A 14,560-nucleotide genomic window follows, 5' to 3' on the forward strand; every position below is an offset into this window, starting at 1 on the left:
AAATCTTTTTCTCACAGTGTTAGCTCCTGTTAATGTCTTTAGCTCTAGCTAACAATGTTAGCTCCTGCTAGTATAGGCATCAGTAGCTCCCAAGCTGATGGTGTTAGCTTGTTTCCGCAGATATTTCATGTTCAGAAGGTTGTGGATCCATCATGGTCTCTAACCTGGTCCTGGTCCAGGTTCTTGTATGAACGGCTCCAGAGAGCGGTTCCCATGAAGACTGTCAAATTTTTCTAAAATATGAGAACAATGAGCTGCAGGCTCAGGTGTGTGTGTGTGTGTGTGTGTGTGTGTGTGTGTGTGTGTGTGTGTGGGTGGGTGTGTGTGTGTGTGTGTGTGTAATGTAATTTCTCCTCTCTCTCCTCTGCTGAGGAAACATCTGGGCGTCTCTGCCCCGACTCGTCCTGAAATGTGAAGCTGCAGGATCTCAGCCTGATCCGTCACGTTCTCCCAAGTTTCCCACCAGAACCACAGACCCGTTTACCTGGTTCTGATAGTTCTGGAGTTTTGTATTGCTTCCTGTGGTCAGTTTAAAGATGAAACACTCTGCAGACCATGTCCCAGTTTGTCCCAGTCTGTCCCAGTTGGACTTGTGCTGATGATTCTGTGGGTGTGTGTGTGTGTGTGTGCCTGCCCCTCAGGTGTGTGTTCTGGCTTTCTTTGTGACTACGTTCTGATTGGATCCCTGATGAGATTCCTGATCTGATTGGTTAACTGGAAACACGGGCGTTGATGAGGGAAGAGGATCCGTTCCGTTAAGGATGTTTCTGGATTTCTCTGGTCCCAGCGGACAGGCTCCTGCATGTCCCCAGTGCTCCCAGTAAAGGCGACCAGCCTCATTGTGCTGCTGCCGCTTAGTTTCCCCCTCAGAGATCCTGAAAGACGTTTTTCTCTGTGGTTCGTGGAAACCACACACTGACTCCCAGCAGCTCCATGGAAACCAGCACTGGTTTCACTGGCGCTACTCTGCTCTGCTCTGGTCAGCTTGACTGGGAGTGGCCCAGTTCAGTCACAGTCTGTGACGTTAAAGCAGAATGTTTACAGACATTGTCTGGAAACAAAGTGGGACCATCATGACCCACTCCTTGGTGCTGTTCACTGGTTTCCAGTCAGAGACCATCATGGATGTCCTGACCCGCATCAGAACCAGCAGCCGACCCACTGTTCCGATTCATTCTGGTTCTGTTGGTCATGTGACATGGTTTTCACAATAAAAGCATTATTTAACGAGGTAAAATGATCCTGAAGTCTCTGTCTCTTCCAGCGGTTCTGACTCGGTGAGGCAGTCTGTAATGGAGGTTCTGATCCAGATTGGGTTTTAGGTTCTGCCACAGCCAGCAGGGGGCAGCAGAGGGGAGGGAAAGGAGGGAGAGTCCATGAAGGGCTGACACCTGGGAGGCGGAGCTTAGCACAGCGCTCAGCGCTGACGGCACGAGACGCTCCGAGAGACAGACTGGGACAGACTGGGATCATGGAGTCAAACTGGAGTAATCTCCCCTGACAACACACTGCAGACAGCATGGTAAGGCCTACACACACACACACACACACACACACACACACACACACACACACACACACACACACACACTGCCTGTAGCTCTGGGCGGCTGGACTGAGGGGAGTTTAGTTGGGGGAGCAGCGGGGGTGTTGGGTTCCACCAGGGTGTGTGTGTGTGTGTGTTAGGGATTCAACATTGGATCTGAGGTGTGTGTGTACCGTGGAACAGCAGAGTGTGTGTAGCTGTGAGCAGCAGGACCAGCGGAACACTCGGAAATATCAGGTCCGAGTGTCAGAAAGTCAGGTCAAACACCAGAACCCAGCCCGGTGGAGCAGTACCACTCCATGGTCCAGTGCTGTAACAGGTGGAGGCGGGTCAGCTGGGACTCCTGCAGCTGAGCCGATCCAGTCAGACTGGGAGATTCTGCCACCTTCGAATCAGAACCAGAGCATCACAACCCACAGCCTGGTTCTGGTTCTGCCGAACAGAACCACCTGTTAGTGCTTCCTGTAGCTCGGCAGGTTATTATGGGATGTTTGTGATTTGATGGGCTGCAGTGAAAACTTTATTTCCCAACATGATTCCAATTTAGAAGTTTCTATTTCTAACTGCTATTAGCGCAACCTGGCTAACTGCTATTAGCGCAACCTGAACAGAGCAACAGTCCCCAGCGTCCAATCAGATTGCTTAGAGGCAGACATTAACCCCCCGTGAGACCAGAGGAGACGCTTCCATTGTTAGCGATGCAGCTGTGCGTCAAATTTAGAGGCGTACCAGAAACATGTGAATACAAAGGTTCCAGCTGGGGATCGGTGCAAAAAAAAAAAAAAAAGTGATTTGGTAAAAAAAAAAACATCAAAGTATTTAATGAATTGAAATGATGTAAAGATGCGTCTATTCTTTAAATAGATTCGTATTTATTGCTGAACCACAGTAGTGAAATTAAACCTCCTCAGGTTTTGGTCTTTGCAGGCATCAGGCTGTAGTTTATCATTGTCACCATGGCAACGATGACCATCCATCCCTGACGCCGTCTTCCCCATGTCCTGTCTGTACTGCTCTGTTCAGTACCAGAACCTGGACCCGGCTCCGGCGTGACTCTGAAGTGACTCTTTGTTTCGCCGGCAGAACAAGTGAAAACAGTGACTCACTCTGATGATTACACTCACCTGAGCAGGGCGAAGTGCCGTTACCATGGAGACGTCAGGTAAACTGGGAGTGCTGACGGAAACATGCTGAGACCTGCTCAAGGAGCCACAACAGGAACCAGAACTAATGTGGGTCCAGTCAGAGGTCAATGGTTCTGACAGAACTCTGAAGTTTAGCCCTGTGGAACGAGATCCACCTGAGAGACTGCTGTCTGAGCAGGTTGACGACATCACAGGCGAGGAGGTCCATGGGGAGTTCTGATTGGTTGATGGCAGCTGAATCTGAGCTCAGAATGGATGGGTTGGTTCTGATCCGGAAGGGTTCTGTTGGGTTCTTCAGAATGTTCTGGTCTGCAGTCCAGGCAGCTGCAGATGATCGGTTCTGTGTTCCTGATCAGCTCTGATGGTTCGGTTCTGGATCTGGTTCTGGCCCCTGTGATGTGGACAAAGTGAAAGTGTTGACATTCAGAGATCTGCATGCCGTCATGCAGAAGAACCCGGCAGCGCGTTGCGTTGCTGAGCGTTGTGTTGCTGAGCGTTGTGTTGCTGAGCATTGCGTTTCTGAGCGTTGCGTTGCGTTTCTGAGCGTTGCGTTTCTGAGCGTTGCGTTGCTGAGCGTTGCATTTCTGAGCGTTGCGTTGCTGAGCGTTGCGTTGCTGAGCGTTGCGTTGCTGAGCGTTGCGTTGTTGAGCGCTGCGTTGCTGAGCATTGCATTGCTGAGCGTTGCGTTGCGTTGCTGAGCATTGCATTGCTGAGCGTTGCGTTGCTGAGCGTTGCGTTGCTGAGCGTTGCATTGCTGAGCGTTGTGTTGCTGAGCGTTGTGTTGCTGAGCATTGCATTGCTGAGCGTTGCATTGCTGAGCGTTGTGTTGCTGAGCATTGCGTTTCTGAGCGTTGCGTTGCTGAGCGTTGCATTGCTGAGCGTTGCTGAGCGTTGCATTGCTGAGCGTTGCGTTGCTGACCGTTGCGTTGCTGACCGTTGCGTTGCTGAGCGTTGCGTTGCTGAGCGTTGCGTTGCTACGCCCTCATATTTTCAGAGTTTAACCCGAGTGCCAGAGTTCTGGTCCAGTTGGACGGCTGTCCTTCATGTCCACTCAGGACTTCAGTCCAACTGGCTTTTATCTCCTCATTTACTCCTGAACGATGTTTACCTGGTTACCATGGAGACCACATGCGGTCCCATCACACACTGGCGTCGGCTGACTGGTGTTGGGTTTAAACTGGTCTCCATCAGAACTTCACCCTCAGGTCGGGCCGCTTCACTGAATCCTTTCATAGAGGCCGTAAATACCGGCCCAAAGAGTTCTGGACGCCTTCCAGAACCGACCAGGAACAGGAACTCTGGCCCAGGAGGTTCTGGAGCCTCTCCGGTCCGATTCATGGCAGTTCAACCTCTGTTGTTGCGCAACACCCCCCCCCTCCTTTCTGTCTCTACTGTCTCACTCTCTGCTTCCTCTTCTGAGAGGGGAGATGTGCTACCAGCTCTCCATCTAACGGGTTAATTGAGTTTCCTAAATCTGCCGGGATTTACCCTGTCCAGAACTGAAGTAAACTCTGTTTAAGCTGGTTTCGAGAAACGATTCACCTGATTTTTAACGGCCTACATCCAGGTGTCCCACCCTGTTTCCCCCTGTGAATTAGCCAGACGGAGCAGCCTACAGCCAACTAGTTTCACAGAGCACACCTGTTAACGGTCGCTCGTTCTCTATTTTACAACTTGCATTTGTTATTGAACCAGGTAGGTTTTAGTGACTCGGGCGAGTCCCAAGGATGTTGTTTTAAATTTGGGCTACCAGCAACCTATAAAACATTTTCCACCTCTTCCTCTCCAGAATCAAACATCACAGCTATTTTACAACCATCAAAGAACTTTAAGGTGACTCATTAACTGAATGTCCACAACATCTTTTAGATTTTCTTTATGCTAAATATTTTATTAGTAAGGCATTTTTGCAAGGGTCAGTACAGCTTAATTCAGTAGCAGAAATAATCAAATAAGTAAAATCAATCATCTAGTCTATCTTTCCCTACTGCTGACTGAGAACTAAAAAAGGGAACCTTTGAGAGAGACGGACGGAGCCTGGCGCCTCGAACCCCAGACCTGGCACGACGACGAAGAAGGTGCTGCAGCAGGAGGAAGACGCCGATCGATGAAGGCCAGGATCTCCGCAGGTCTGATGATGAAGAAGGTGTTGCAGCAGGAGGAAGACGCCGATCGATGAAGGCCAGGATCTCCGCAGGTCTGATGATGAAGAAGGTGTTGCAGCAGGAGGAAGATGTTGATCAGCGAAGGCAGGAATCTCTGTAGGTCTGATGAGCCTCCTCTCCGCATGGATGGTGAGGTCACACAGGACTTGGTGCTGGCAGGAAGGAAGGCACCAGTTCTTCTTCTTTGTCTTTGCCTTTGTCTTCATCTTTGTCTTTGGGGTCTGAACCCAGCCGATGAGAGAAGTGCGATTTGAAGCCACAGGTTGTGGGGCTGACGGGTTGGTCCCCATGCATGAGCAGGACAGTCTTCGGCTCCGTGGCCCCGGCTCTTCTTCAGCTGCAGAGTTCTTTGTCCATCTCTTGGCTCGAAGCTGCCCGGAGGATCCAACAAAAGGTTCCTCTTTTGCACTCACCTTTTATAGGGTTTCTTTGGCTAGCACTGTTGCTGGGCTTGTTTCATTGGCTGACTGCTCAGATGATTTCATATCCATCACTGTCTTACAGACATTATGTCCTGATGTCTGTGCTAATGTCTCAGAGTTGCTCAACCTCCTATGTCCATTGCCTGCACAACCTTTCACCTACTCTCTAAATAAGGCGTTGATCATCTCTGCTCTCCTGTTAGTTCCTTGCCTTTCACCTTTCACCTACTCTCTACCTCCAACATATCAGTGATGTTTAATTGCAGTTACACCTTTTACACCATTTCAAGTTCAATGTCAAAATCACATTTATATCACTTTTATTTTCTTTAGCTTCTCTGATTTTAGCATTCATTTATAATTTTATAACCATAACTTATATCACATTTATTTTCTTCAGCTTCTCTGATTTATCATTCATTTATGATTTTATAACCATAACTTATTAATTATCCTTATTATAATCCTAATGTGAGTTATTACAGATGTTTTTCTGAAAAGAAACCAAAAGAATAATACATGATTCTAATTATTTACTACTAAAGTTACAGTTACTTGTTTTCCTTGTAAGTGTTCCCACAAATATAAGTGTAAGTATTATTACAAGTAAACCAATATTAATATAAGTATTTTACTTTGAATCTTATCAAATTATCAAAATGTTTAGATTTAATTCTTTAAACTTTCATGCTTTAAAATAAGAAATAGTCTCATCTATTTTTATGAATCTGCAGGCTGGAAACTTCCTCTTTTTCCAGGAAACCTGCTTTTCCTGTTTCATGACTCTCTCTGACTGACTATGATTTCTTATGATTAGATAGAAAAAAGTAAAATTAAAGCAAAGTTTGCATGAGACAAAAACAACACACACAACCAGATTTATTTTATTGACACTTAAGTCTACTGTTGGGCCTAGATATCACTTGAGTGATTCATTTTAAAGATAACTTTATTTATTATTACTGTTAAACTAACTTTATTGACACTTAAGTCTACGGTTGGGCCTTGATGTCACTTGAGTGATTCATTTTAAAGATAACTTTATTTATTATTACTGTTAAACTAAAATCTCCAGCATGGGGAAGTGGGATGAGCTCGGATTTTCTTGACACCTCAGACCAGAATGTGTTCAGGCTCTCAGTCAGTCTCTGTTGAGGCATTGCAGGAATGTTCAGACGCTGGTTCCTGCCCAAAGGACGGATCCGGAGTTTCTATCAGAACCCGGTCTGTGGTTCTGGTGGACCCAGAGCAGATTGGTTTCCCACCGCCGGCGCCAGGTCACCATGTGGATCATGTTCTCCACGCTCTGGAAGCCGTCTTCACGCTGCCTGTCGGGTCGGATGTCTCTACGGTTCCGGCCTCTCATTGGTCCAGATGTTCAGAAGCAGGAAGTAGTCTTTGTTGGGTCGGTTCGGTCCTGCTCAGGTCTGAAACATGAAGCCTGGCGGTGCCACCGTGTGGGAGCCCCCCCGACACTGGAAGGTGACACCAGTGGGAAGGGATTTGCCCTCTGACCTACTTCAGTGGGACCTGCTGCTTCTGGATCGGATCTCCACTGCGATCCGATCCAGAAGGATCACAGATTCAAGATCCCAACAGATTCAGGAGAAGAAGAATGAAGGTTTTTATTCAAGCTGTGAGGAGGGCAGCTCTGAGAGGAGGCCCTGGTTTCAAACGAACACTTTTATACAAACCTGAAGCCAAGCGGCACCTTGAAAACTTTCTCAGTTATCAACAAGTCATATCAAACTAGAGGATCCATGCTACTCGTTACCCTGCAAGCCTATGCCACCGTTAGCCTACGCTATCATTTTCACGTGCTCCCGTTAGCCTGTGTTACTCTTATCCCTCGCTACTGTTAGCCTGTGCTACTGTTAGCCCTTGCTACTGTTAGCCCTTGCTACTGTTAGCCCTTGCTACTGTTAGCCCGTGCTCCCATTAGACTTAGACTGACTTTATTGTCATTTTGCATGCAGGGTGAATACAGAACGACATTTCGTTGCATACGGCTCAGGACAATGTTTGAGCTTCCAATGTTGTGAGGTTACTCCAGAATAAAATAAAATACAGTATAAAATATGAATATAAGTCTAAATATAAAATATAAAGTGCAGGAATGACAGTAAAATAGAAGTTATTTAGCTCTGTACATGTGCAAGGTATGAAGTGGAGACCAGATTTTGAGTGCAGTCCAGTTAAGAGTTCAGCAGTCCTAATGGGCAAGTTAGCCCATTAGGTGACATGAAGTTGCAGTATCAGACTTCTCCTGGGTTGGAAACGTGCAGAAGGTTCTGAACGTTAGAAATTTCTGTTAGAAATTTAGAAATTGGGACACTACAGCATCCAGAACATGAGCGGTGAGGCAGTCGGTACCGATGGGTCAGACTGGGACAGAACACGGCCCGTTTCCCCGAGCTTTAACCCTCATCTGCTGAAGGAATCTTCCTGGTTCTCGTTCTGAACTGAGAGACGGTTTCTGTAGAACATCAGCGGCCCGGTCCCAGGTTCTGTGTGAGGTTCTGCTCTCTCTGACTTGGGGTTCTGGTTCTGGTGTTCCAGCAGCCTGGCTGTCTGGAGCATTCCTGTCTCGGTAAGCTGCGGAGGCATCGCCTGAAGGCGCGCCGCTCATTCCTGCTCAGCGCCTCTGGAATGTGATAACATCAGATGAAACTTTAATCCCTGGGAGGAAACTGCAGCGTCTCCAGACGAGCCACAGCACGCCGCAGCCGGCACGCAGCATCACAGAACCATGGCGGGTAATCACAGCAGGAAGCTGCTCTGCTGCTGCTGACGACGACGATGATGATGATGATGGCGGCAGAAGGGCTTTAGCTGTTTGGCGGTGTAAGCTGTTGGGACGTTCGCTGCTGCTGCAGACCGACTTTCTCTGCTTTCTAGACGACCTTCAGCTCCTGAAGCTCTTATGAAGCCACCAGTTACAATACTTGAACCCACAGTGTCATATTTATTCAAATTTTTTGTCAAATAACTTTTATAAATCGTTTTTCTAAAAAACTTTTTTGTAAATTTAACCTTTTCCCAAATTATTTATTTTAGATTTTATCTTAAATTATTTTTTAGAAAAATTGTTTTAAAAGTGTGTTTTTTTTAAAAATCTCCGTTTTTATTATTTATTTTTATTTTTCAAAATAAAAAAAATCTAAAATTCATTTTAGGTTTTCTCTAATATTTTTTCCCTCAGGAAGTCTCGGCCTGAGATGTTTGGAGAAGAGTCCGAAGAACACGATTTGAAAAGAACCAAGTTTATTAAAGTCATTTTCAAAACTCAGTTTAGGTTAGAAAAGTTGCATAAATGTAGCTTCAACCGTTGTTCTCAAAACTTATGTTTTAATTGAAAGTTTAGATTTTTGAAATGGATTTTAGTTTTCAAATTTCATTTTTTGAAACTTGTTTTCTTTCAGTGACATTTGAACGCTAAGCATCCAGAGGAAACTACGCGGGTTTTAATGAGCTGCAGGACATTGTTAGAATTCAGGCTTTTATTGTGAAGGTTAGCAGGAAGTTGTATCTGTGCTCTGTGCTACCAGTTAGAGTAGTAACTGGCCAAGCTGGGAACCAGTTAAACAGCTGGAGCAGAACATTGTGACGCTGCTGGAGGCAGGAAGGAGAAAGTTTGGTGGATGAAAGATCTCATCCTTTCGGAGTCACTTCACATTCACTGGTTTCATTCTGACTACTGAACCGTCTCCTGCCTGCTAACTTTGTCTAAGCTAGCATAGCATGCAGCGCTGATGTTTCCATGACGACGTCAGCCATGTTTTTCTGGAGAAGCTCTAGCTGCTTTCATCCAGAGGAGAGAAGGCGCCTCATCCTCCTCACCGCTCTCTGGCAGGACCAGAGGTCACGTCTCCTGAGGTTTCTTCATTAGAGAGCCGTGACCTTTGACCCAGCAGGGAGCCCGGATCCCAGCCCATCAGGGAACAGAGTTCCTGTCCTGCAGACTGATGTTGGGACATGTTGACCTGCTGCTCCACGCCCTGCAGGAACCGGTTCTGCATCAGGATGAATCACGGCCCGGCGGGCATCCGTCCAAACCAGCAGAACCAGAACCAGATCCTCTGAAAGCATCAGGCCTGCTGGAACATTGGAGCCCGTCGTCAGGACGCCGCGCTGGAGACGGACCTGACCGCCAAGTTCTCCTCAGAACCAGAACCAGAACCCACAGTGGGTGGTTGGGCCTGTGGGGGCGCTCTCTGTATTCCTGCTGTGGGTAAAGCAGTTGGAAGTGGTCTTCTCTGACCTTTGACCTCCTGCTAACTGATCAGTTATTGATCCACACCAGGAAGTCATAATCAGCTCAGAGTAGGAGGTCCTCCGTACTCCTCTTCCTCTCTTTTCCTCTCTCTCTCCTCTTCTTCCCCTCCCCTCCCTTCTCCTCTCTGGTTCTGGTCCGGTCCTGGTCCACATGTCCTCCCTGTTGTGTCTCCTGCAGGACTCTGAGTCTTTGGATGTGTGCATCCAGAAGGCGCTGGCCGCCGTCTTCCTGCCCTTCCAGGCCTCGGCCCCCACCCTGCTGCCTCAGGTCCTCGCAGTGGTGGACGGCTGTTACCGTGGAGACGGCCTCCGCTACCTCTTCCACTTCCTGCTTCCTTCCAAGCACTTCCTGCAGAACCTGCAGCAGGATGCCTGTGTGAGTTTCTGCAGACGACTGTCCACCCTGTCCCCTGTCTGTCCACACACCCTTCAACCTTTGACCCCCACACAGAAACATGAAGTGATTTAAACATGCGAAGAAGCGATTTCAGTGTCGGAGAAGAAGAAGGGTATTGACCTTTAACCCCTAGGCCTCAGAATGTCCTTCTGGTTTTTCTGCCTATTCAAACAGGAAACAGAGAGTTGATGCTTTTAGCAATGTTTCTAGAAAACATGAAACTTGGAATATCTGGCAGCTTTTCATAATCGACTGTTTGGTAAAAGAGAAATTTTTAGTTTTTAAATGAATAAAAAGGAAATTGACATCCTTAGTTTCAGTGAATAAAACTCATTTATAAAATGATCTCCGGACGTTTTCTCCAACCTTCTCTGACTGCAGACACAGGCCCACATCACAGTACTGCCACTACCATGCTTCCCTACAAACACGTTGCTATGGCAATGAGCAGATTCATGTGTTAGAGTGGCCTACTCAAAGTCCAGACTGCAACCTCCCTGAGCTGGAGATGTTTTACTCAGCAGAGCAGAGAAAAGTTTCCAGCAGGTAGAGATAAACTCCAGAAGGCCTGCACACCGCACTTTTCAGATCAGACATGAATGATAATTTTCCTTCCAGCTCTCAGTTCTGCCGTGGTTTGATCCCAGTAAGCTCAGACTGGTTGGTGAAGAAAAGTTAAAGTGCTCTGAATACTTTAGTCAGACTTTATGTTCGTCCATCATGGAGTCACTTTTTATTGAGAACAGGAGAGGAGAATCATGTTTGTCCTGATGACTGACCCCGCCCCCTCTCTGACCCCCCCCCCCCCCCTCGTCTTATCCTCCCCCCCTCTCCAGGCTCCGTTCTCCGGCCTGTTGTTCCGTCATCCCGGCTGGCCTCTCTGCCTCCATGAGAGGATAGTCGTCCATCTTTGTCCTCTGGACCCGCTCCTCCTCCATCCAGGAGACTTCTACTTGCTGCTTTCTCCTCCTGCTGCTCCTGCGGCCTGCGGGGCCCCTGTCCCTCCCCACCTGCTCCTGGTCAGCGCGTCAGCGGGCGGCCGCCATGCGGAGCAGCAGGAGGTGCCGGCCCGGGCCCTGACCTCCATCTTCAGCATGGCCTGGCTGGACGGCGAGAACCGGGAGCGTGAGCGGCGCCGCGCCACCAGACTGCGGCGCTGCGTCCTGTCCGCCCAGGGCGACGTCTTCAGGGTCCCCTGGGAGGACGTCGTCCACCCGCAGTTCATCAACCGCTCGCGTGGCTCCGCCTCCTCCAGGACGGATGGGAAGCTCCTCCCCCTCCCAGCTACACCCAGCCAGTCAGCAGCCAGCAGCGACGACTCAGAGGGCGAATACGTGGAGCTGACCGAGCTGCTGCCGCCGCTGCAACCAGCGCTGACACGCTTCTCCCCACAGAAAGGATCCCTGACCCAGTCCATCAGCCTGCAGAACCGGACCAGAACCACAACACACCCGTGGGCCACCAAGGCCAGCTCACACACCGTGCAGTGCTCCAGACTGCTGGAGGAGAACTTCGGTCCCTCCTCCTCCTCTTCCTCAGAAGGCTGCGGTGCAGCAGGGAGGAGCAGCATGCACGCTGCAGCTGCAGGAGGTGAGGAGGAGGAGGAGGAGGCAAAGCATGACAGAGATGAAGGTTTGGAGTCAGACTGTGCAGAAAGAGAGGAGCGACTGCAGCAGGAGAGGAGGAGCGATGAAGAGGAGGAGGTGGTTCTGGGAAGAAAGGAGGAAGTGATGAAAGTTGATCAGAAGGAAGAAGGAGAGGTTAAAGAGAAAAAGACAGGATGTGAAGAGTACACAGCTAAAGACTTTAACTCTGAAATTAACAAACTAATGCACTCTGAGGACTCTTATTCTGAAAGGTTTATGAGAAAACTAAACCTGGAGGCCTCATACGGTATAAACATGACTGAAAATACAAACACAGAAGACTTTTGTTGTGAAAGTATCACAGAAGAAATCCTCCCAGAGGACTCTTATTTTGAAAATATGTCAGAAAAAAACAAACAGAGTACCTCTAATTATGGAGATATGGGAGAAAATATAAATCCAGGAGGCTCTTATTCTGAAAAACTAACAAAAAATACATACCTGAAAGACTTTTATTCTGAAAATATTATAGAGAAAATAAACCCAGAGGACTCTTATTGTGAAAATATGAGCCATAAAACAACACACCCAGATTTTCAGTGTAAAAGCATCACTGAAAGCAAACATTCAGCTGAGTATTATTTTGAAAATATTGCTCTAAAAGCAACTTCTGCCAGCTCTTTTTCTGAAAATGAGACACAGAAAACTGGCACTGATTACTTTTATTCTGACGGCACACTGCAGACACATTCTGAAGACTCTTATTTTGAAATTGGCTCCTTTCAAATACCCTCTGAGTCAAAGAAGTTAAATTCTGGGCATGTTTTCCCCAACAGCTCTAAAACTGAACAAAGCCTCCTCAAATCCGAAGACTCTTATTCTGAAAAGCTAATACAACAAACACTACCTGAAGACTTTTATTTTGAAGATCCAGCACAACTAACACTACCTGAGGACTCTTATTCTGAAAAACAAGAACAACTTGATGACTCTTATTCTAAAAATCTGATACAACATGAAAACTCTTATTCTGAAAAGGCAACACAACACGAGGACTCTTATTTTGAAGATCAGATTAAACATGAGGACTCTTATTCTGAAGATCCAGCACAACTAACACTACCTGAGGGCTCTTATTCTGAAAACCGAACACAACCTGAGGATTCCTATTCAACAACAAACCAACTGAATGTAATTTATTCTGAAAAACAAACGCAGGACTCTTATTGTGAAGTTCCAGCAGAGTCTGAGGAAGCTCCTCCTGCGTTCAGTGGAGTTCAGGAGAACCTGGGGAAAGAAGAGGAGCAGATTGGTGGACGAATATCTGCAGGTCATCAGACTGAAGGTACACCCCTCCTCTTCCTCCTCCTCCTCTTCCTCAGTGTCTCTCCCAATCACCAGCGTCCTTCTGACTTCCTCATTCACCTCCTCCTCTGATTGGCTGAATCCCTTTTTACACCTTTTGTCTTTGTAACTGTCTATCTCCTCCTCTGATTGGCTGAAGCGTTTCACCTGTCTGTAGCTCCTCCTCCTAACTCACCTGTTTGTGTCTGCCGGGTTCGGGATGATCTGCTCTGAGTTCCAGGTCACAGAAAGTCCTCGTGACCCGGGTCGCCCTGACCGGCTGTGACGTCCAGGACTTTAAGAAACTTTTTATTGATTTGGATCTCCACCTGGTTCTGGTTCTGATCAGGTGTCTCTCTGCAGGTTCCAGCTGTGAGGGTTCCCATATCCAGTTACACATCAACGCTGGTTTTGGTCCAAAAGAACCAGAAAAACCCTTAGCTTCCCCAACCCAGTCCTCCCAGTCCTCCCAGTCGAGGTTCCAGAGTGTGCTGCTGAGGTCTGGAGCTGTGTGCCTGCCTGGTGAGCAGCAGAAACAAGATCAGCCTGTTTGAGCCCAGTGGGTCAGGCCCCTTCTGTCTGCCACACATGCTGGAGCGTAAAATATCGTTAGCATATTGTAGCGTGTGTTTAGCGTGTTTAAACATGTTGTAAGCGTGTGTTTAGCGTGTTGATGTGCCGGCTGCGTCTCCATCAGGAACCAGAGACAGAGCAGGGCGGGTTCTTCTCACCATCTCCACCTGCAGCCCTGTGTGGACAGACCCAGACTGTGAGAGCGCCAAGCTGCTCCACCTCATGCGCTACTACACCTCCACCCTCAGGTACGCCCAGATCCTGCTTCGCTGCCCTCACCCGTATGACGGCTCTGTCTCTGACATCACTTCCTGTGTGAAACAGGGCGGAGGCTCAAGCCATGGGGCTGACGGTGTTGGTGGATGCTCGGAGAGCTGCTCCTGCATCTGCCGTCTTCTCTGCCCTCCAGACCCTGCAGGTGAGGCTGGACCACAGGGAGGAGGGTCACATGACCAGGGAGGGTCACATGACCTGCTGATTATATTCAACAGAACCAGATCGATTCATCTATTGAAACCAGCCAAGCCCTCTGATCCAGTTTCTGCTGTGGTTAAAAGCAGTTTGTTGCTGCAGTCCTGCATGTGTTTGTTGCTGCAGTCCTTCATGTGTTTGTTGCTGCAGTCCTTCATGTGTTTGTTGCTGCAGTCCTGCATGTGTTTGTTGCTGCAGTCCTTCATGTGTTTGTTGCTGCAGTCCTGCATGTGTTTGTTGCTGCAGTCCTTCATGTGTTTGTTGCTGCAGTCCTTCATGTGTTTGTTGCTGCAGTCCTTCATGTATTTGTTGCTGCAGTCCTTCATGTGTTTGTTGCTGCAGTCCTTCATGTGTTTGTTGCTGCAGTCCTTCATGCAACAGTGCATGAAGCACTGTTGCTTAATCAACAGTGCTTCAACAGGGCTCCAGGTCAGCGTCCTCTGGGTGAAAAGTGGCAGTAAGGTTCTGGAGAACCTGGACCAGCCCAGTGGGCTGAAGCTGTAGGTCGAGCAGAATGTTTCCTTTGGGACTCTCAGATCTTTAGGCTTCAGTTTTGTCCAGGGTGGATAAAACGTCCGGCTCGACTCCAGCTGCTCTGAAGTCTCACATGTACAGTCTTTCATTCAAACAGCTGGA

General features: G+C 48.1%; 1 protein-coding gene and 1 long non-coding RNA gene across 5 annotated transcripts in view; one reads left to right on the plus strand and one right to left on the minus strand.

The window, feature by feature from the left end:
- Positions 1-332: 332 nt before the first annotated feature.
- The window catches only part of LOC102231379 (puratrophin-1-like), a 28,512-nt gene continuing 14,284 nt past the window's right edge, over positions 333-14,560 (plus strand). The window contains exons 1-6 of one of the 4 annotated variants that reach the window (XM_023331718.1): positions 333-1,522; positions 9,732-9,929; positions 10,787-12,881; positions 13,244-13,402; positions 13,578-13,701; positions 13,778-13,871. In XM_023331718.1, coding sequence (XP_023187486.1) covers positions 1,520-1,522; positions 9,732-9,929; positions 10,787-12,881; positions 13,244-13,402; positions 13,578-13,701; positions 13,778-13,871 — 2,673 coding nt within the window. In that variant the 5' untranslated portion in view covers positions 333-1,519. The remainder of the gene's footprint in view (positions 1,523-9,731; positions 9,930-10,786; positions 12,882-13,243; positions 13,403-13,577; positions 13,702-13,777; positions 13,872-14,560) is intronic. The other 3 variants (XM_023331720.1, XM_023331722.1, XM_023331721.1) reach the window with 3 other exon arrangements.
- LOC111608333 lies at positions 2,397-4,751 on the minus strand. Its single transcript, XR_002752607.1, has 2 exons — positions 4,707-4,751; positions 2,397-3,082 (listed from the first exon to the last, which is right to left on the minus strand). It is a non-coding gene; the product is annotated as an uncharacterized LOC111608333 (long non-coding RNA).

Source organism: Xiphophorus maculatus, chromosome 4, assembly GCF_002775205.1.
Source record: "Xiphophorus maculatus strain JP 163 A chromosome 4, X_maculatus-5.0-male, whole genome shotgun sequence".
NCBI lineage: Eukaryota > Metazoa > Chordata > Actinopteri > Cyprinodontiformes > Poeciliidae > Xiphophorus > Xiphophorus maculatus.